Source organism: Hypomesus transpacificus, chromosome 23 (assembly GCF_021917145.1).
Source record: "Hypomesus transpacificus isolate Combined female chromosome 23, fHypTra1, whole genome shotgun sequence".
NCBI classification, from domain to species: domain Eukaryota; kingdom Metazoa; phylum Chordata; class Actinopteri; order Osmeriformes; family Osmeridae; genus Hypomesus; species Hypomesus transpacificus.
In genome coordinates, this window is record NC_061082.1 from 5,150,054 (window position 1) to 5,171,463 (window position 21,410).

The 21,410-nt window shown below is 46.6% G+C and overlaps 2 protein-coding genes and 1 long non-coding RNA gene across 3 annotated transcripts; 2 read left to right on the forward strand and 1 right to left on the reverse strand.

The window, feature by feature from the left end:
* The first annotated feature begins 186 nt into the window (after positions 1-186).
* Positions 187-3,407, forward strand: rpl31 (ribosomal protein L31). The gene is made up of 5 exons (XM_047046539.1): positions 187-242; positions 919-1,025; positions 2,747-2,872; positions 2,990-3,102; positions 3,337-3,407. The coding sequence occupies exons 2-5, from the start codon at positions 919-921 to the stop codon at positions 3,366-3,368; spliced, it is 378 nt and encodes a 125-aa protein (XP_046902495.1). The 5' UTR covers positions 187-242; the 3' UTR covers positions 3,369-3,407.
* LOC124485162 lies at positions 1,035-2,715 on the forward strand. Its single transcript, XR_006958039.1, has 3 exons — positions 1,035-1,998; positions 2,046-2,222; positions 2,306-2,715. It is a non-coding gene; the product is annotated as an uncharacterized LOC124485162 (long non-coding RNA).
* An 89-nt stretch (positions 3,408-3,496) lies between the features above and the next one.
* Positions 3,497-20,536, reverse strand: LOC124485122 (TBC1 domain family member 8). Its single transcript, XM_047046475.1, has 20 exons — positions 20,168-20,536; positions 16,991-17,101; positions 16,702-16,820; positions 16,336-16,564; positions 15,970-16,210; positions 14,951-15,158; positions 13,495-13,692; positions 12,902-13,057; positions 11,587-11,737; positions 10,411-10,625; positions 10,036-10,153; positions 8,804-9,089; positions 8,474-8,603; positions 8,027-8,125; positions 7,839-7,907; positions 7,224-7,470; positions 6,594-6,659; positions 6,404-6,490; positions 5,259-5,359; positions 3,497-5,094 (listed from the first exon to the last, which is right to left on the reverse strand). The coding sequence occupies exons 1-20, from the start codon at positions 20,292-20,294 to the stop codon at positions 4,636-4,638; spliced, it is 3,417 nt and encodes a 1,138-aa protein (XP_046902431.1). The 5' UTR covers positions 20,295-20,536; the 3' UTR covers positions 3,497-4,635.
* Positions 20,537-21,410: the final 874 nt, after the last annotated feature.

Consider the following 21,410-nt stretch of genomic DNA (forward strand, 5'->3'; position numbering starts at 1 on the left):
AGGGTCCATTGGCTGTATTTAACAGACTTTACGATTCATTCTATTGGTTTGTTATTGATGCTGAACGTATGTCCTATTTTCTTTTGAATATTTACATGGTTAACATCACACATAAGACTTTGTAAGATATTAAGACATAATACTAAGGCAATATTTTGCCAACCCGGACATAAACGAAATCTCCCAGGTGTTCACTACCCACAATCCTTTGCGACTTCCTTTCCGACTTTACTCGGGCAGAAGTGAGTACTGTTTTTCAAAATCACCTTATTTATCTGATGTCATCCAGGCTATGTATCCATGTATTAAACAATTATCGTACCAGGAGTACAAGATAAGTTGTCAAGGTCCCTTAAAAGTATATTATTATTCATCCGAGCGTAGCAATTCATGTACATTTGCAATAACATAAATGGCTATTTTGCCTTTGGCCAAACAGCTGTATCTTTACCCTGTGTAGTGTCAAACTAAGCTGGCTACCTTTAGGTAACACTCCTGGAAATTCAGTTTGTAGAGTCGGTGGATATGATGGGAGCTCTCCGGTAGTATATGCATGCATATGTCTAGTCAATATGATGATTATCAAAGCCAGTGAGGCACCGGTACCACTAAGTTGGTAGCCGGTTACCAAGCCGCAGCCAGAAAGGTCTGTCAATCAGCACTCTGGCGTCAAAGCAAACTTTGTCATTTGGCCAGATAAGCAGCTGTAGAGTTAAATGCAGTAGTTAAGGATATTTAAGAAATTAAGTGGCCAGTAACGCAACTTTGCTTGCATGACATGTCATGCCTGTTGACACTTGTCAAGCGCTCAATGACTTGATTGTAACCGTTTGTGCTACCTAGTTTGTGTACCTACCAAGTCTATGACTAGTTATCGATAGTCTACTAAACAGTAAGTAACTACCAACTCTATCGTAGATGGCGCCTACCAAGAAGGGAGGTGAAAAAAAGAAGGGTCGTTCTGCCATCAACGAGGTGGTGACCAGGGAGTACACCATCAACATCCACAAGCGCATCCATGGAGTGTGAGTACACAAGGGTCATTGCTTCTTATGCATGTGCGGTTTTCCAGCTATGCGGTAAAGGATGCTGTGTTGTCCAAGTGTGTGTCATGTCGTTTCCACGGTCTTTAAACATGCTGGAAAGTTTGATGACCTGCCAGGGAATTAGCTCTTCCTAGATTTGGAAAATGCTTAATTCCATAATTGATGTCTGAGGTAGTAACTTGGCTGTTATTTGACCTGCACTTCTGAAAGGTGTGCAGGTACTAACATTACTTTCATAAGAGATTAACAGTACTTGTTGTGCAAATCCTTTGAACAGAGTCTAATGAGGCTGTCTAAGTCATGGGTGTATGTTTCGGGGCTGGGAACCCTGTTTGTCTGCTTCCATGGTGATTTGATTGGCATGTGATGGAAAGACAGTACTTGGTTGATGGGCTGGTGGTGGTGGTGAACACTGGCACCAAGTCAGACTTGAAGCATTATTTAATAACGTGCGTGTGGATTTGTATACATTTACTTGCGGTTGTGGTTTGAGTAGTCTTTTTTAGAATTGTTTATCATTTTTATGATGGACCAAAGCAGGGTGTAGCAGTGTACTCTCTTGTTGGATCACAGCAGGTAGTCTAGGCCTGCAGATTACTCAGTCTCTTGTTAGATCACAGCAGGTAGTCTGGGCCTGCAGACTAGTCAGTCTCTTGTTAGATCACAGCAGGTAGTCTAGGGCTGCAGACTAGTCAGTCTCTTGTTAGATCACAGCAGGTAGTCTGGGCCTGCAGACTAGTCAGTCTCTTGTTAGATCACAGCAGGTAGTCTAGGCCTGCAGACTAGTCAGTCTCTTGTTAGATCACAGCAGGTAGTCTGGGCCTGCAGACTACTCAGTCTCTTGTTAGATCACAGCAGGTAGTCTAGGCCTGCAGACTACTCAGTCTCTTGTTAGATCACAGCAGGTAGTCTGGGCCTGCAGACTAGTCAGTCTCTTGTTAGATCACAGCAGGTAGTCTGGGCCTGCAGACTAGTCAGTCTCTTGTTAGATCACAGCAGGTAGTCTAGGCCTGCAGACTAGTCAGGTCACAGCAGGTAGTCCGGGCCTGCAGACTAGTCAGTCTGTTGTTAGATCACAGCAGGTAGTCTGGGCCTGCAGACTACTCAGTCTCTTGTTGGATCACAGCAGGTAGTCTGGGCCTGCAGACTAGTCAGTCTCTTGTTAGATCACAGCAGGTAGTCTGGGCCTGCAGACTAGTCAGGTCACAGCAGGTAGTCCGGGCCTGCAGACTAGTCAGTCTCTTGTTGGATCACAGCAGGTAGTCTAGGCCTGCAGACTAGTCAGTCTCTTGTTAGATCACAGCAGGTAGTCTAGGCCTGCAGACTAGTCAGTCTCTTGTTAGATCACAGCAGGTAGTCTGGGCCTGCAGACTAGTCAGTCTCTTGTTGGATCACAGCAGGTAGTCTGCGCCTGCAGACTAGCAGACTAGTCAGTTTCTTGTTGGATCACAGCAGGTAGTCTAGGCCTGCAGACTAGTAAGTCTCTTGTTAGATCACAGCAGGTAGTCTGGGCCTGCAGACTAGTCAGTCTCTTGTTGGATCACAGCAGGTAGTCTGCGCCTGCAGACTAGTCAGTCTCTTGTTGGATCACAGCAGGTAGTCTGGGCCTGCAGACTAGTCAGTCTCTTGTTGGATCACAGCAGGTAGTCTGGGCCTGCAGACTAGTCAGTCTCATGTGCTTCCTGTTGCCCCGTGTGCAGGTCCTTCAAGAGGAGGGCTCCCCGCGCTCTGAAGGAGATCCGTAAGTTCGCCATGAAGGAGATGGGGACCCCTGACGTACGCATCGACACCCGTCTGAACAAGGCTGTGTGGACAAAGGGAGTCAGGTGAGCCGCTTCGCCAGGCCCTCTGTTACCCTAGTTTTCCGGGGTGACTGTTGTCGTGGTGAACAGGGGTGACTGTGTTGTCGTTGATGGTGACCAGGGGTGACTGTGTCGTTGCAGGAACGTACCCTACCGCATGCGCGTGCGTCTGTCGAGGAAGCGTAACGAGGACGAGGATTCTCCCAACAAACTGTACACCCTGGTCACCTATGTCCCCGTCACCACATACAAAGGTGAGGCTGGCTGGCCAGGGTCATGGACAGGCACGCTGAAAAGGATTAGGGTTATTCAGAAGTGGACATGACCTGCACCTGTTTACTTATAGTTGCATGTCATCGGATCTTTCACACGGAATGTTTCCCCCCAGACCAGTTCCATTGGAACTAAGTATTCTATAATGTTTTTAATCTTTGCAGTTTGCAGGATGTGTGTGTGGTTGTTGACTGTGCATTCTCTTTTCTCCACAGGTCTGCAGACAGTCAATGTGGACGAGAACTAGTTTGTTCACCATTGTGGAAATAAAAATCGTAAAAGGAAACTACTGTGTTTGGCATGCTTACTAGGACTCACGGACGTTCCCATGGCAACACAACAGGCCTCCATGTGTTTGATGCCATGCAGCTGTTAGGATGAGGTAGGGTACTATTTACAGCCTGAATTGTTTAGAACCCACTGCCCAGCAGGTGGCAGTGAGGCTGGCTTGAGGGTTGCCTGGTCCCAGTTCCCCTCCCAACACAAACAGGAACATTTGGGGGCTTAAATATTTAATGATAAAACATGTAAACCATAAAATGAAATGTATAGATTGTGTTTTTAAAAGATCATAACAAAGGTAAACACTCTTAACGTGTATTTGGTCAATCGCAGTGTACTTTGTCACATGGTGAAGTCCTAACTGGACGACTGCACTTGTTCATGAGTCAACATCATTCCTCACAGCAGATCTGATTGGCTCATGACAGAGCAGGCACAGGTGATTGTCCAATGACAGGAAGTTCATTCTCGCTCTTCATAGTACTGGTCACATTTAAGGCTTCAATGGTTTGAGATAGAGGTATGTTTGAAAATGACCATACTTTTTGAAATTATAAAATACAGTTAGGACAAAACATTATATACAGTATCATTGGCTGATACCTTACTTATGGATAATCATTATAAGCCTATTGTGTTGAGGCACTAACTAGATGATTCCTTTGTAAATTTCAACTCAGTTAAAGACTAGCCAACTGGATCCTTTGGTCAGAAGACCGCAGGCTAACGTAAGACACTTGGGAGGTTATGCCTTTGAAAACATGCTACAACTAAGTTATTGCAGTGTAAAGAAAATAAATAGATGATTGGTTTGTTCCCATTCAACAAGGCAAGGATATGACAAAAATAATACTTGCTCATGAACCCTAAACTGAAGATAAAATAAAATCCCTTCTTTAATGTAGGATTCCATGTAGTGCATCACGAAACGTAAAACTCACAGTAAATATGATTTGATAAATACTCCACTTACTCTTGCACTGATTATTGCTTGTGTTTCTAAATGAGAAATCCCAGGTTTTTACAGAGTTAGGAAAAGAAGAAGAAGAAGTAGGCCCTGTTTTTCATCTGCTACATTCGGGTCTTGTGCTCGAAATCTCCCCTCGGCACCCTCCCCTCGGCCCCCCCCCCCCCCCCTCCCCTCGGCCCCCCCCTCCACAGCACAGCAGGGCCTGAGCTACAGCTCTCCTGACTGGCTGCTTGAGCAGATTCTGTGTCCGCTCCCGTCCACATTAGCTAAGCCTGTGCTCGAGCATGAGCAGACCGGCACGTTGGTGGTACTGCTTCACCTTGGCCGCCGCCACCTTGGCCGGGAGATCCACCGGCGCCTCGAAGAAGTTCACCAGCATCTGCTCCGTCAGCATGGAGGCCAGGATCTGAGCGAAGCTGACCGTCCACTCGCTGCCTGGCTCCGTCAGGCTCCCCTCCTCCTCCTCCCCTCTGGAGCCGAAGACAGGAGTGTCTTCAGAGCAGTCACCACTGTCCTCCAGCCCCTCTCTGGCCCCGCCCCCACTTTCTCTGGTCCCGCCCTCGTTGCTCCTGTCTGACCCGGAGCAGCGGCCTCGATGACCAGCTTCGCCGATCTGCAGCACCAGGCTGGTCACCGTGGCGATTCCCTGGAACAGCTCGTTCTCGTCGGGGTGGCCGTGGAACATGCTGGAGACGGTCTTACAGAACTGGATGAACTCTCTCTGAGGAGCAGAGGAGGAAGGGTTGAGTCATGATTATCACACTACTCTGGAATAGAAAAAGTCTGTGGATTAAATCCACTGGCGTACTGTATAAAATATGGAGAAAGCAGAGAAAGAGGGTTTTCTGTGAGTGTGTCTCCAGAAGCTGGTGGTGAAGGTGCTACCTGGTTCATCAGGGGGAGGGGTTTCTCCAGGGTCTTCTCCTTCTCCTTGGCTAGGTCCCTCAACATCTGCTTCAACTGCTCCTGGTAGCCTTTCATCTCCTCTGCACCCCACACACACACACACCGGGTTAACAAACTGATTGACACCATCTATGTTTCACAGCGCAGGGGGAACTAGGTTACTAACACTGTAAAATCGTAAGTTTGCGTAGAAGCAGTGGGTTTTGCAATTGTGTCGATTGGTTCACACATGAAAGCTTTTGACACAAGCGATTTGCAACACCCTCAACTTGAGATACGGTTACAAACCTCCGACTTATTCTGCTACTTTCAGAGCCAAGATACATGTTGTATTGCATTGGAGCAGCACAGCCAATACTAAGGGGTTTTTCAAGGTGTTGAATAAAAACGCATTTTACACCTCTCGTAGAACAGATTAGTTTTAACAGATTTATACAAATAAAAAAAGGCTTGTCAACCAGCTGAAGGCATCAACTTCATGATCGACATGTTGAAGCGAAACACTGAAGTATCCTCTACAGACAGTGACAGCTGGATGGCATGGCGTCTGCCAGGGCAGTGATGGTCACCAGTGTTGGGAAAGTTTGATTTCTACGTGAACTAGTTCAGTTCATAATTTACACATTTTAAAATGAAATAGTTTAGTTCATAATAAAAAATGTTGAACTATGTTCACAGGTCCAAAAAATGACACCAGACTGAACGCGTTCACAGTATCGTTCATCAGGCAGTAGCTAATACAGTACGTTCAGTTCACGTTCACAGTATCGTTCATCAGGCAGTAATACAGTACGTTCAGTTCACGTTCACAGTATCGTTCATCAGGCAGTAATACAGTACGTTCAGTTCACGTTCACAGTATCGTTCATCAGGCAGTAATACAGTACGTTCAGTTCACGTTCACAGTATCGTTCATCAGGCAGTAATACAGTACGTTCAGTTCACGTTCACAGTATCGTTCATCAGGCAGTGATACAGTACGTTCAGTTCACGTTCACCAAAATTATGAACCCGTCCATGAACTTTCGTTCAATGAATGCATTCAGGCACAACACTGATGGTCACCAAAACATGTTCATGTTTTAAGGTGCCAGACTAACAGACGGAACAGTGAGGATTCGTACCTTCGGGCAGGTCCACATACAGAGGCCTGGTGGTGGACAGTATGGGGCTCTTCATCAGAGACGGCTCATCTTCATTCTCTGTCAGAGCTGCAAGCCAGACAGGCACCAAATCAACTTCCCCTCACCTTTACACACTTCATTAACACATAACCCACCTCAGAGGCTAAAGATAGTTCCTCTTCCCCCTCACCTGGGGGTATGTGCAAACGATACAGCAGCCTCATCTTCTCACTCAGCTCCTCGCAGTATAAAATATCTAAAACAAGATGAAAAATACATTTTTTTAAAGAATGTGGAGAAACTCAGTGAGAGACGCTGGACTTTGCTACGTCAAATTTTGTCTAGAAGTTTATTGTTTATCTAGAAGACAGAGCTCTTAATGTCTGAGTAGGAGGTTAAGAGGTGTGTTTACACCATCATACTTCATCTCAATATAACACACTCATTGACTGTACTCATGCCTTACAGCAGAAACAACCTCTCCTAAAAGCCTGGGCTATCGAGACCAGTAAAAGCTTAGTGGGCCAAACTCCAGATCAGATTGCCTGTGACAACACTAGGAAGGCTTCAGTTTCCGTCAATGACTCGCATTATAAGGGGAACTCGGCTTTAAATCATTTTAATATGTTATTTTAGGTTAGTGTACGCTGTGCCAAGCACGCTTACTCTGTTGTTCACTAAACACACAAACAGGTACAGTACTTCCCTTTCCACTTTCCCCCCCACACACTCACTGACTCCATCTCACACAAACAAACTGTCTTTCACTCGCTCACACTAATCCCGTCTCAGTCACACCCAGACACCCCCCGCTACGTACTGAGCCAGCCGGAGAACTCGCGGAAGGTGAGGAGGGCGTCTCTATCCTGGTCCAGCAGGGTGAAGGTGCGGTTGGCCACTGTGTCGGTGTGGACCCCACACAACCAGGGCACTAAGAGCCCATACAGGCTCTTGAACTGGGCCCGGTCCAGCCGGTACTGGTCCAGGTAGGGCCGGGCCGGGTCGTGGTGCTGCAGGGCCACCTCGGTGCTGCCGTCCCCCCAGTACAGGCTGATGAAGTGCTCCGTCTGGCAGGATGGATAGGGGCTCGACTGAGACTTATGAGACTATCATGTGACTTACGAGAATATCATGTGACTTACGAGAATATCGTGTGACTTATCAGAATATCATGCAGTTTTATTGAGCATCATGTGTTGGTATATGTTGTCAGGCATACGCTGATTTGAAAATGATCTCTTTTGTACTTTTCATTCGATTTTTTGGGACGCATTTATTTTCTTTCTTTAAAGAGAGCTCGGTCTGTTTTCTGAAGATGTCCTTGTAAGCTTTTATCAGTTATCAGCATGTCGTTATTTGGAGTTTGAGTTTTCTAGGTACAATTCATTGCTGTTCCTCTATGAGATCCAGTTCCTCACTACCACGGGAGGCGTACCTTAAAGAGGTCGTAGACGTCAGAGAGATCCACTGGGGAGAGAGACACTTCCGGAACCACCAGTCTCAGCTGCAGAGGAGACATACAGAGAGTTGTGTTTTTGTAGAAACATTGTATGATTTTTTCAAATCCGTTTGTTTAGTTTATCATCAGAGGGAAGAGAGAAGGGGAGGGAGAGAGGAACTCACAGCGTTCTCCTTGGTGGTATCTTCGTGTGCTTGCAGCACCTGGATCCGGTGTCTGCAGCGAAGCCTCTCTATCTGTCTCACTGTCAGGTCACCAAACTTCTGCAACACCCAGAACACTCATGTTAAACTTCAATATCTATCCAAAATGTATACAAAACAGCTCTGGCTAAAATAATGGAGATTATTTCACTTAGTGTTTCACCTACTGTTAACAAACATGTCTTCCTCCAACACTTTTGAAATATTGAATTCTACATAGAAATATGTAGACATGCATGGGTCTTATTTAGTTCTGTGTAGTTTTATGGAAGGACCCTGTTCCTGGAGGAATGTTGTTTTGTCGTCACCTGTACTAGCTGTATGTGATTGACATGATAATAAAAGCCACAAGACACTGGGTGAAGTGTCGTGTTTTGATTTGACAGCAGCACGGCAGCGTACACTCACCTCGTAGGAGTCTGTGATGAGGTCGGTGATCTGAGGGTGGACGGCCGGGGGGGCGCTGCCTTCCTCCCCAGACTGGGAGGGAGGAGGAGGGGGGGAGCGTTCCTCATCATGCCTCACCTGCTCCAGGAAGCTACGGGGAAAACCAGCAAACACACACCGTCTGTAAAAACACTACACACTCACGTGGATTACGTGTGTGTGAAAGACCCGATGAGTAATTATTTGTGCCATGTCCACGCCTTTGCATCTCTCCTTCTCCCTCTCTTTTCCCTTCTCCCCCCCTCTTTCTCTTTCTCCCTCTCCCCCTCTCTCTCCCTCTCTCTCGTTTACCCGGTAAGAATCATGAGCGCCTGTCCGTCGTCCAGGCTGGCGCAGAGGGCGGTGGCGTTGGCGTCGAGCACGGCCAGCCCCAGCTGGAAGATGGCTTTGATCCCGTGGAAGAAGAAGCAGTCGACCACGCAGACGGCACTGCGGAAGGGCAGCACGCTGAGGAACAGCGTGAGGAACCAGGAGAGCGACACGGACGACAGGGGGGACAGGTCCGGGATGTGCTCCGCCAGCTCTGACAGACGAGCCCTGATCAGCTCCTCAAACACTGACTGGTCGATCTGGGCGCCTGGAGACCACCAGGTAAACACACACACACACTGTCTTAATGTGGAACATATTTAAGTAGTTATAAAAATGTATGGGCAAATATAATTGAACATACTTAGATTTTAATGTACTTGCTAGATTTATATAATGATGTCCTGAAGTAAACCTTTCACACATGTCAGATTAAATGTGTCCTTGACAAAAGTAACAATAACCGCTGTTTAACGTCAAAACTGTATTAGTTTAGACACAACAGGTGAAGGAAGGGGAAATGACTTCAAATGCACCACAAATAAATAGCTACACAAAGCACAGAAAATGAGACTGTGTTGCTCGACCAGCCGTGGCTAAAGAAAGCCTTCAGTGGTTTTGAAACTTGCGCTGTCGGAGCAAAAAAAACGACTTCCCTTTAAAAGAGTCACGGCCATACAGCTTGATCGCAAACACACGTAGGCCTAAAATGCCTAAAAAAGTATTTCTATATATCAACATTTTCCAGGATTTTAAAACCCTGTTCAAAATTTTTTTTATTCAATAACTACATAAACACTGCAAGGTAATGTACTATGTTGGAAAAACCACTACAATCAGTAAAAGGTAAAGGATGCTAAAATCCTGACTTTCCACCTCACCTTAATGTGACCGCCTTCTCACCTATGACCCTGTTTCACCTATGGCCCCTGTCTCACCTATGACCCTGTTTCACCTATGACCCTGTCTCACCTATGGCCCCTGTCTCACCTATGACCCTGTTTCACCTATGACCCTGTCTCACCTATGACCCTGTCTCACCTATGACCCCCGTCCCACTTATGACCCTGTCTCACCTATGACCCTGTCTCACCTATGACCCCTGTCTCACCTATGACCCTGTTTCACCTATGACCCTGTCTCACCTATGACCCCCGTCTCACCTATGACCCTGTCTCACCTATGACCCTGTCTCACCTATGACCCTGTCTCACCTATGACCCTGCGAGTGAAGTAGTCCGGCAGCATCCTCTCGCACACGGCCACCAGCAGCCAGAAGGCCTCCTCCTCTTTAGTGTACAGCAGCAGCACTGATGCCAGGATGTTCATGGACTGCAGACAGATCACAGACACACGGCCAACATCAGCCACAGGAACTGGACTGAACACTACAACTAAGCCTATCCTCGCATGAATGCTGAATGGAAGGCTAACTTACAGAGCTTGAGCATAGAAACACTGAACACAGCAGGTCTTAGTTAGGGCCTGGGTCAAACCCCACACACTGAGCAGACTGAAACACGGCACTGCCTTCTATATCTACGTCCTGAAGTCTCATCAGGACCCCCTTCCCCCGCCAGCAGTCTGACCTGGCAGTAGCCGATCTTGGGGTTGCGGTGGGCGTAGGCGGTGAGGACTCTGCGCAGGGCAGAGATGCCCGTGTCCTTCTGGAAGGCCGGGTGGTCGGGGAGCGAGCGGTGCAGGTCTCTCTCGATCTCCTCCGTGGCCAGGCTGCTGCGGCCCGTGCTCTCCTGCACCAGCCGGGAGTAGTAGTCAGGGTGGGAGGCCAGCTCCGAGGACGCATCTGGAGACCAGGGGGGGAAGAGAATCAGCGTCACGCACCAGAGCCGTGGATGATGAAACAAGAGTTTACATACTTTGGAGTACTTGCTTATCTTGCACCAGTCACAATCCTCTTCATTAATACGCGTAAATGTCATTTGGACTGTCGAATATTTGTTCACGCGCGCACAGTCACATGCACTGTGTTTAATGGTCTAATCTAACAACGTAAACATGTACTTAACATGCACATACGTTGTGGAACTGTCTGTAACACACTTCTGTGCGTCGCCAAGCGCAGGCTGCCCACCTACAGGAGTACTAGCATTATGTATTGGAGGATGAGGTCATGAGCCATTTCCTTCTCTAAATAAATCAGTTTTCTTCCTGGACTTCATATTAAAACAAGACGGACGATCAGCTGTAACAGTCACGCTAAAACAACAGTCTCCCATAGCTGAGACTGAAATGAAAGCCCGGACAGAAATCGAATCTCTTCATGACGCACAACATTTATAACTTTCTGTTAAGCACTGATTTGTGTCTTTACGGGAATGAACATGTGTTTGACTTCAATGGGAGTAATGAATATGATATTTCATGTAATTTCTATTATTGATTGTCAATAGGATCTAGTTATATCTGGTTTTACTGCCACATTCATAGAAACGGCACACTTTGCTACAACATTATAGAGCTTCTGGCCAGTACTGCAGAGTGCATAAAAAGGAACTAAGAACTGGGAGAAACACAGAAGACCTGAAAAACTAACAATATATGTGAGGGTGATGTAATATCAGAAAACTTTTTTTTATTTCATTGCTGAACTCAGTAGTCTACGAGGTTATTGTGTTTACACTGTCGAATCTCTTTCTCCCTCGAGCGCGACGGGCTATGACTAACTAAGTGTTGACAAGATTTTTGTAGGTTTCCAACGGTAACCAACCACCTATTGCAGCTCTTGAATCCTGTCCGCCCCTCACCAGAAAAGGTCATCCACAGCTCCCCCCGTATCGACTCAGGGATCCCCATGGCAACCAGTTTCTGGATTTTCTCTGTGCGGAACATGTGGACCCCTCGTCCGTACTCAGAGAAGTGGTCTTCCCACAAACGCTCCTTCATCTGCTCCACCGTCTGCAGGGGGGAAGGAGAGGGATATGACTGAACACTGAGAGCTAGCATTGGGCAAGGAACACCTTGGGGAACACGGATCAATGGAAGTTTAAATAATGAAGGAACCTAATACCAAACCCCAACTGCATCGATCGTCTCATTTTACGTTTACTAGCGTAAAGCCGCCTGGATGGTTCGCAAAACTCAAAAGTTCAGTCATTACGGTCAGTAGTACAGTTCAGTCATTACAGTCAGTAGTACAGTTCGGTCATTACGGTCAGTAGTACAGTTCAGTCATTACGGTCAGTAGTACAGTTCAGTCATTATGGTCAGTAGTACAGTTCAGTCATTACAGTCAGTAGTACAGTTCGGTCATTACGGTCAGTAGTACAGTTCAGTCATTACAGTCAGTAGTACAGTTCGGTCATTACGGTCAGTAGTACAGTTCGGTCATTACGGTCAGTAGTACAGTTCAGTCATTACGGTCAGTAGTACAGTTCAGTCATTACAGTCAGTAGTACAGTTCGGTCATTACGGTCAGTAGTACAGTTCGGTCATTACGGTCAGTAGTACAGTTCAGTCATTACAGTCAGTAGTACAGTTCAGTCATTACGGTCAGTAGTACAGTTCGGTCATTACGGTCAGTAGTACAGTTCGGTCATTACGGTCAGTAGTACAGTTCGGTCATTACGGTCAGTAGTACAGTTCGGTCATTATGGTCAGTAGTACAGTTCAGTCATTACAGTCAGTAGTACAGTTCGGTCATTACGGTCAGTAGTACAGTTCGGTCATTATGGTCAGTAGTACAGTTCAGTCATTACAGTCAGTAGTACAGTTCAGTCATTACGGTCAGTAGTACAGTTCGGTCATTACGGTCAGTAGTACAGTTCGGTCATTATGGTCAGTAGTACAGTTCAGTCATTACAGTCAGTAGTACAGTTCAGTCATTACGGTCAGTAGTACAGTTCAGTCATTACAGTCAGTAGTACAGTTCGGTCATTACGGTCAGTAGTACAGTTCAGTCATTACGGTCAGTAGTACAGTTCAGTCATTACAGTCAGTAGTACAGTTCAGTCATTACAGTCAGTAGTACAGTTCAGTCATTACGGTCAGTAGTACAGTTCAGTCATTACGGTCAGTAGTACAGTTTGGTCAGCAGTACAGTTCAGTAGCTGCCATGCTTACGGCCTTGTTGTTAGAGGACTCTGAGTCGGGCTGAGCGTTGTGGAAGGCAATGAGAGCCTCCTGGTTGAGGGAGTGTCGCAAGGCCTTGTCCTCGATCTCCTCTCCGTCGGAATACATCGTGTCGTAGTAGAAGGTGTAGTAGGGGGCCGGAGAGCTCTGTGGGAGACAGACATGGAGAGAGACTTGTGTTTACATCCGTCAAGCTGTCTTCTACCATTAGTCTGTTTGTCAAGCCAGAAACAAAGGCCTTATCAGTTGTCACACAGTCTCGGGCTAACCTAACAATACGATACACAGGAACCCAGATATTTGCGTACCCGTGGGTTGACCTCGCTAAGTTACCTTAGCATTTATGAAGTTACCATAGCGTTTATGAAGTTAACTAAGCAGGGGCGCCGTATGGGGGGGGGGGGGAGGGGAGTTATGACAATTCCGAGGGCCCCTGACTGACAGGGCCCCCCCAAATTGAAAAACTAATGTTAAAAAGAAACTTAAAAAAAAATTTTTTATAGGGCCCAAAATTCCTGCCGGTGCCCCTGTAACTAAGCATTAACAAGATGGCTGCTGCTGGGCTGTTTACGCTAGCTCAGTACCAGAGCTCTCTTGCTGTTGCCCTTGCTCCGGAACATGGCGTGTTTCCACTGCAGGGCCCGGTGCCGCGCAGTGAGGCTGTCCACCAGCACGGCCCTCCTCTGGAGGTCGATCAGCTGGAAGGCCTTCTTGCTCCGCACGCTCACGATCACCGGGTCTGGCAGCAAGGCGGTGCTCTCCGCCTTCTCTATGGAGATCACCTGGAGGGGCAGGGAGGGAGGGAGGGAGGGAGGGAGGGAGGGAGGGAGGGAGGGAGGGAGGGAGGGAGGGAGGGAGGGAGGGAGGGGGGGGAGGGAGGGAGGGAGGGGGGGGGAGGGAGGGGGGGGGAGGGAGGGAGGGAGGGGGGGGGAGGGAGGGGGGGGGGGGGGGGGAGGGGGGGGGGGGAGGGAGGGAGGGAGGGGGGGAGGGAGGGGAGGGTTCATTAGGTGGGTGGGATATTTCCTCACTCACACAGTTTTAGAAATTGACAAATCTGCCCAAATTTGACTTTGCTAATAGAAAAATATTTCACCTGGAGGGGCAGGGAGGGAGGGAGGGAGGGAGGGAGGGAGGGAGGGAGGGAGGGAGGGAGGGAGGGAGGGAGGGAGGGAGGGAGGGAGGGAGGGAGGGAGGGAGGGGGGGGGGGGGAGGGGGGGGGGGGGAGGGGGGGGAGGGAGGGAGGGAGGGAGGGAGGGAGGGAGGGAGGGAGGGAGGGAGGGAGGGAGGGAGGGAGGGAGGGAGGGAGGGAGGGAGGGAGAGGGCCGTTAGCCAGCCCTGAGGGAGTATCTGGAGTTAAGGGATTCCGGCAGGAGGGTAGGGTTCATTAGGTGGGTGGGATATTTCCTCACTCACACAGTTTTAGAAATTGACAAATCTGCCCAAATTTGACTTTGCTAATAGAAAAATATTTGACTGAAGGGGTATTCCCCTGTCCCTTTATCATTGGACATTTCTGTTGGTTTGACTCACCACTGACCATACATGTAAACTACCGTATCAATCTCAACTCAGCCTAGTCAGTGGTTTAAACAGTACGCACCGACCAACACAACACTTTTCCTGAGTCAACACAGGCAGCCACATGACACTGTGTGTTAGTTTAACACGATCTGCAGAGTCAACAAGGTTTGTTTGAGTGTGTAAAAATACATTCCCGCCATGATACATTCCCCACCACACAAAACATGTAATTGAACAGGCAGAAGCCTTACTGGTGTCTGTCTAAAAAGGCACTAAAACCTGTCATGGTTTTAATTGAAAATGTCAGTGAAAAATTCATTAAAAAACACAGTTTTTATAGGTTCAAGCAGCTAACCTCTTTGAGCAGTACATTCTACCACGACTGCTTTCAAATAAAAAATAAAAGCTCATTTATCTCAGTAAATTTCACAAATATGACAACCGAACAACATAAAGATGAGGTAAACTCTGGACCCCGGTGTGCCCCTTTCCCCTCCGGCACCCTGGAAGTTTTGATACCTCTGAGAGGGGGATGAGGAGTGAACAGAGCCCTTCCTCCCGGCTGGCGAAGGCCAGGTAGCTGTCGGTGCAGTAGAGGGTCCCCGCCGTGTGGCAGCGTGCGTGGGGCGTCCACACGGAGCAGGAAGCCACCTCCTGGAGGTGTTCTCCCCGGGGCAGTCTGAACAGAGCCAGCACATACTGCCTCAGTGCCTGCTCCTCCAGGACCCTGCGGAGCAGTCAGACCAGCAGGGGAAGAGTTAGAGCGTGACACTCGTAGGATGAGTCAACACAATCAGTCATCCAGATGACACGTGGTGAGGAGGAGAGAGAGACAGAGAGGAGAGAAAGTGAAGTAGAAAGGGGGGGGGGGGAGGGGTTGATGCAATAAAAAATGCATTTGTGAGTCAAAGAAAACACAAGAAAACATTTTCAACTCTTCTGGTCCCAGTGGTTAGTTCTCTCTTCCTGTTATAGCGAGGAGGTGCTTGTTTTGTCACTACTCGGTCAGAAAGAGGGGAGAGACTGATCACAAGTTAACTAAAAGAACAAAAACCTCTGAACTGTGAGGTATGCATCTAAAAAGGTGAGCTAGATTAACTTTCATAGACAGTTTTCATTCATAACATGATGCTAATTGCGAGGTTAATATACGAGAAAAAAAAAGTTGACAGACAAGACAAAACCACTGGTCAATTGAAACCAGTGGATTTATGATCAGTCTGTGTAAGCATTTTGTCGTTTCCCCCTGAATGAATCTGAAAGGACTGGAACTGGAGGGCAAAGTCTAACAACGTGTTTTATGAGCTCATCACAGGTCACATGATCAGTCATGTCTGAACACGACCGACCAAGCAGGTGGTTTCCGGTTGACGCTGGGACCGATCAGTTAGCCTGCGAGGCCGGGAGGGGGAAGGGGGGGTTAAACACAGCCTAGTGAGTATGAGCAACGGACAGATTAAACATGAAATCTTCCTTAGCGTTTTAACCCTCCTCCACGTTTAACCCTCGACCCTCCCATCCTTCCGTTGACCTCTGACCTCTTAGTGATGCGTGCGGGCTGCAGCAGGACGCGGTCCAGCTCCAGGCCTCCGCTGTCCAGCAGGCGGCGCAGAGCGATGTCGGCCAGTTGGGTGATGATGTGGAAGGCCTCGTCCAGACTCAGGAACATGGAGAAGTCTCGCTGGCGCTGCCGTGTGCTCACCCTCAGCACGTCTGTCATCAGGCCCGTGGAGACACGCTCCAGCTTCGTCACCTCCGCCCACGGGATCACAAACTTCACTGCAGGAAGGGAGGGAGACGAGGGGTCATAGGGTCAGATCCAGTTTAGAGACGAGAGGATTGAAACTCGAGAATAATTGTCACAGTGTTCCATGTTGCACAGGGGACAGTTTTCTCGGACGGACCTTCCTTGCCCAGCAGGAAAGAGTAGAATGCCATGTGGTTGATGCTGAGGTAGAGCCAGCCCTGCCTGGGGACGTGCCCCTTCCAACAGCAGCAGGAGTAGTGGATCACCAGCTTCTCAGACGACGGCAGGCCGAAGTGCAGCTTGAACTTCTGCAGAGCCTCCCTGAACTTCTCTGGGTCGTCCTCCTGGGCTGCCTGCTTGCCCCTCACCTCCTCAGCTATTAGACCCTGGAGAAGAGAGGGGGAGGAGGAAAGGATTTAAAGGAGCATTAAAACAGGAACCAACATCTATATACAGTGCACGAGAGAGCGTGACCCTTGAACAGACAAACCATATAAACCATTCCTATGGACGGTGGCGTTACCTTGACCTTCCCTTTGACAAAGTTGGTGAGGTCCTCCTTGTTCTCAAACACAGAGAGGGAGCGAAGAAGGTTGTAGACCAGCCAGTCCCAGTGTCTGTTCACCTCCTCCAGAGCAGCTCCTGGTCAAACACACACACACTCAGTCCCCCAGAGTGACACCTCCCTGACATAACTCAAATCCCCACACATATTCTCAAGCAGTCCTCTGTTGTTGATTTGAGCCAGCTGTGGAGGAGTGAGGGAGGGGACCAGATGGACAGAACCAGGCGAGGTCAGTGAGGGGTCTTACCGCTGGCGATAACCCAGCTGACCTGCGAGCCAGGGACCTGCAGGAGGATACGGAAGGGGGTGACTCGGGCGTTGGAGTCCAACACTGTGTCCAGAGCCCCAACCAGCAGACCTGCAGACGACACAAGCAGGCTGATGAGACATGGCTATGGGACGACACACACTAACACAACGTTTAAGCCAAAACAGTAACTCCCCAATACTCATATACTTGATAATGGAACCTCAACAAGGAGGGTTTTCATGAGACTATTAGGTACCTGAGACACAAAGACACATGACAAGAGCACATACTGCATGTGTCTAACACTAACCGGATGAAGTCATTACCATCTCCATAGCACACTGGCATTCCACAGTACAGTGCCAACAGCTTAACACCGGGCACTCGACACGAGTTATGAGGCTTTACCAGGCAAGATTTCCTTCTACAATCGTTTATGAATCTAACTAAATTACCAGACTCTACGATGTACAAGAAGTACTGTATCTAATGACGTTGTATGTTGGGATAAACATCCATTGAATCTACATTTCGAGGATAAAAAACATTTAAGCAGACGAGACCCTCACCGCTATCTGCCTCATGAACATTACACTTTAGAAATGAAAAAAAACTAAACATTCAGCCTGAAATGGCTGTTATCTTCCATTCTCTGACACTCCCAGTCCATGCCAACCCAGATGTTGAAAGGCAAAAGTCACCCCAGATACTAACCCTAACCGAGCAGTTACCTGACTAATAAAACTAAGTGATTTGATGTGGAAATGGACCAGACAGATACTTCCTAAATACCCAGTAAAACCCAAACTGTCCTGAGTCTGTCCTCATTATCTATATCTTGTTTAGTAGATAGCTAATGAGTGTCAGGCTTTACCTTGTAAGGTCTTAACCACCAAACACTGGTCCCTTTTGTTGGCTTTAAATTCCATGCTTCCTTCTCTACGGAGGATTGCTATTCCATTTTGAACAGAATGAAGCATTAAGGGAAGCCAGTCAAAGTGGTCCCACTTAGTCCATTAAAAAGCTGTTCAATATTCCTTCCCTTAACAGCCTTACGAGACACTGCACAACCGTCATAATACAAACAAATCCAATGGCAGTCCGATGATACGGCCAATCAAATGTGTAATAAGAATACCGCAGGGGCGAAAGGAGGCTTTGTAGCTGAGGTAATGAGCCTTTTAGTTTCAATCTAAAGTTTTGGTTTAGTATTTGTTGTGTCTTGTAGTCCTACCATGTTTATTGTGTTGAGCTGTGTGTGTACCCCTGGAAGAGTAGCTTGTGTTAAGGCTTCGACTAATGGGGATCTGGATCAACAATAGTTAAGAAAGACAGTTGTACGTGAAGGCTTGTGACCTGCCGGTGAAACTTGAAAGTTCCACATGAAACTACCAAGAAACTGTCTTGTGGCATTTTTGGCTTCCATACCCAGGTGAAACTATCTGAACTTCCATACCCAGGGGAAACTATCTGAACTTCCATACCTAGGGGAAACTATCTGAACTTCCATACCCAGGTGAAACTATCTGAACGGCTTGTGATAGTCCAGGTTAGGGTTAACATCAATTTACATGAAATATAAATGTGTCTATGTACAGCATGTCCAACCAGGACTGACCGAGAAGTTCAGAGATTTTGTATCCTTTCTTAAACAAGTAGGAGGAATACCATAGTGACGAGAGACTGACCAAATACTGATGAGAAACTGACCAGTAACTGACCAGTAACTGATGAGAAACTGACCAGTTACTGATGACAAACTGACCAGTAACTGATGAGAAACTGACCAGTAACTGACCAGTAACTGACCAGTAACTGACCAGTAACTGATGAGAAACTGACCAGTTACTGATGACAAACTGACCAGTAACTGACCAGATACTGATGACAAACTGACCAGATACTGATGACAAACTGACCAGAAACTGATGACAAACTGACCAGTAACTGATGAGAAACTGACCAGTAACTGATGAGAAACTGACCAGTAACTGATGTGAGAGTGCTCCCAGTCAGGAACAAAGCATAGCCTACAAAAATGCTGCCACCAGGCAACAACCTTACACTGCCAGGAACAAGGAATGTCTGCAATGGTGCAGTGACAGATCGCCATCTTTGTTTAGACTTCCCATCCCTACCCTTCCACACACGCGCACACACACCCACGCGCCTTTTCCAAACCACATCTAAAGCCTGCCAGCTTACCAGTCTAAAAACCTTAGCACCATGACAACAGACGGCAATTTGTCACAGAAAGCCCTAAGGGATTTGTATTGTACAGTGGAACCCAATGTAAACTGTATACAAAGAGAGTAAATCTACTCTTCCTCCCATGGCCCATTGTTGGTTACTGTTGTGCAGACGTGCTAAAAAGTGCTTGGAGACTCTGGCTTAACTGTCTCTAGGGAAAGTATTGTATGTAAATTGGAAGTTCTGCAAGCACTGAGGTGAAAGGATGATTTTGTCATGACAGTCATTTGCCATTATTTGTTTACTGCAATGTAACATCTATTTGGATAGTAATGACTGAAATGTATTTCCTTGTTGTTGTGAAACTTTGTAAATGAGAAAGACAAGTTACTGTTTTTGTTCCTCTATTCTTTAAATATTGCTCTGTGTTGTACTTTGTCACTTCACTTACTGACATATAAGTAAACTTACAAGAAACACAGATATATCCTGTATGGCGAGTTGAGAATGGAGAGTTGCAAGTGACTTTAGAATGAACTAAAATCCCAGAATATAAACCAACTCTGAGAACTTGACACTGTACTGTGTAATAACCAGCAATAACCAGGGAGTTCCACTCATTTATGTGTGGTGTCTGCCTGGGTTTGTACAGCAGGAAAGTCAAATGGAAACTTCGACAAATGTGTATGGAAAGTCAGAGAAGACCTGAAACAAAGTGTTTTTGTAACTTACAAGTGTAGCAATCTTTGAGGGGGGGGGATGTGAATACCCGCTAAATGAAAATAAAGACAACTTTTTTACTGAGGAATTGGGAGTATTTTTTCAATAATTGATAGTAAAAATATTTTATTTCCCAAGTACCTTAGTTAAGCAAACCCTATGCATGACCATTTTCCTCAAATGAACCATTTCACGGCCATTGTTTGAGCTACTGTTTCGAAGCTGCAGGACAGTGTGGTAGAAGTTAGGGAGGGGGCGGCTCACCTGTGATTTTCCCCGCGGAATCCCCATGCCCCCGTCTGCGCTGTAGAAGGAAGAAATTGTTGGATTTCTCGGTAACCCATAGCTTCAGTGCGTTTTTCAGTAAAACTTCTTCTGGGTTTAACCACATTATTTCCAAACGGTAGATGGAAATAATGTGCAAAGACGGAAAGGAGAAAATAAATCAACTGCCAATTGTAAAATTATTACAAGGCTTGGCGTGTCCTTTTATCAGTTCCAAAAAAGCACTGAATAAAACACGCGATTTTTTATATCATCCATGATATTAGGGGATCCCCGAGGCAGCAGTCTTCTGTTCATATTTCACTAGTCCGACTCGCAACTGTACACAACGCTGGCGTCTTATTTCCGCATTTTGCCTAAGCTTTCCTTCCCACAGTTCCGGCGAAAGCCACTGGCTCTTTGTGATTGGTGATTCCTGATCTAACACGGGCCTACTGTATTCACTTAGTATTAGTTCATAATTTAAATACAAATTCAGGAGATATGACATGCATATAGTTATACATCAAGTATTTGTAATGTAATGTCATGTAAATGAAAGTATTTAATTAGTTAATGGAAGCCACCAGCAATAATTGTGTAATTGAGTGTAGAGTTGGCCAACAGCAGCACAATCCACCTGGATCGTCCATGTAAATCAGTTACAAACTTAGGTTTTAACAATGGCCTATTGCAGCACACGACTTTAATTCAGATGGCATCATGTTGTGTTTAGACTTGTAGGCTACATATCTAATAATGTAATATATTCTCATGCTTTTCTAAATGTCTCCACAATGATCAAAAACATTGGAACACTGGAAAAAATGCTGGAAAGCAATGTGATCGACCAATGTGTAGACTAGTGTAATGTGGTGAAATGAACAAATGTGATTAATTTGATTTGTAGGGCTATAGATAAGACACATGCCGTGAATTAAAATAGTCAACATATAAATCTGAGCCTACCACTCGCAATGTGCCATACAAGTATTACAAGACACTAATATCGGCTATCAGTTAGAATTAGGCTATTATTGTTGTCGTGTTGTCTTTAGATTCTAACATTCACGGAAGGTTGTTTATTTATCTTAACTTCAAAACCGTGTTCCTTTTTAATCTTCTGTTCTCCTTTTTGGTTTACAGTTTAAGAAACTTCTTCGAATAAGATACTACTTTAAGAGATACATTTGTGAATAATATTTTATCTCTGTAAAATCAAGGTTGATGTGGGCTTAGCGCT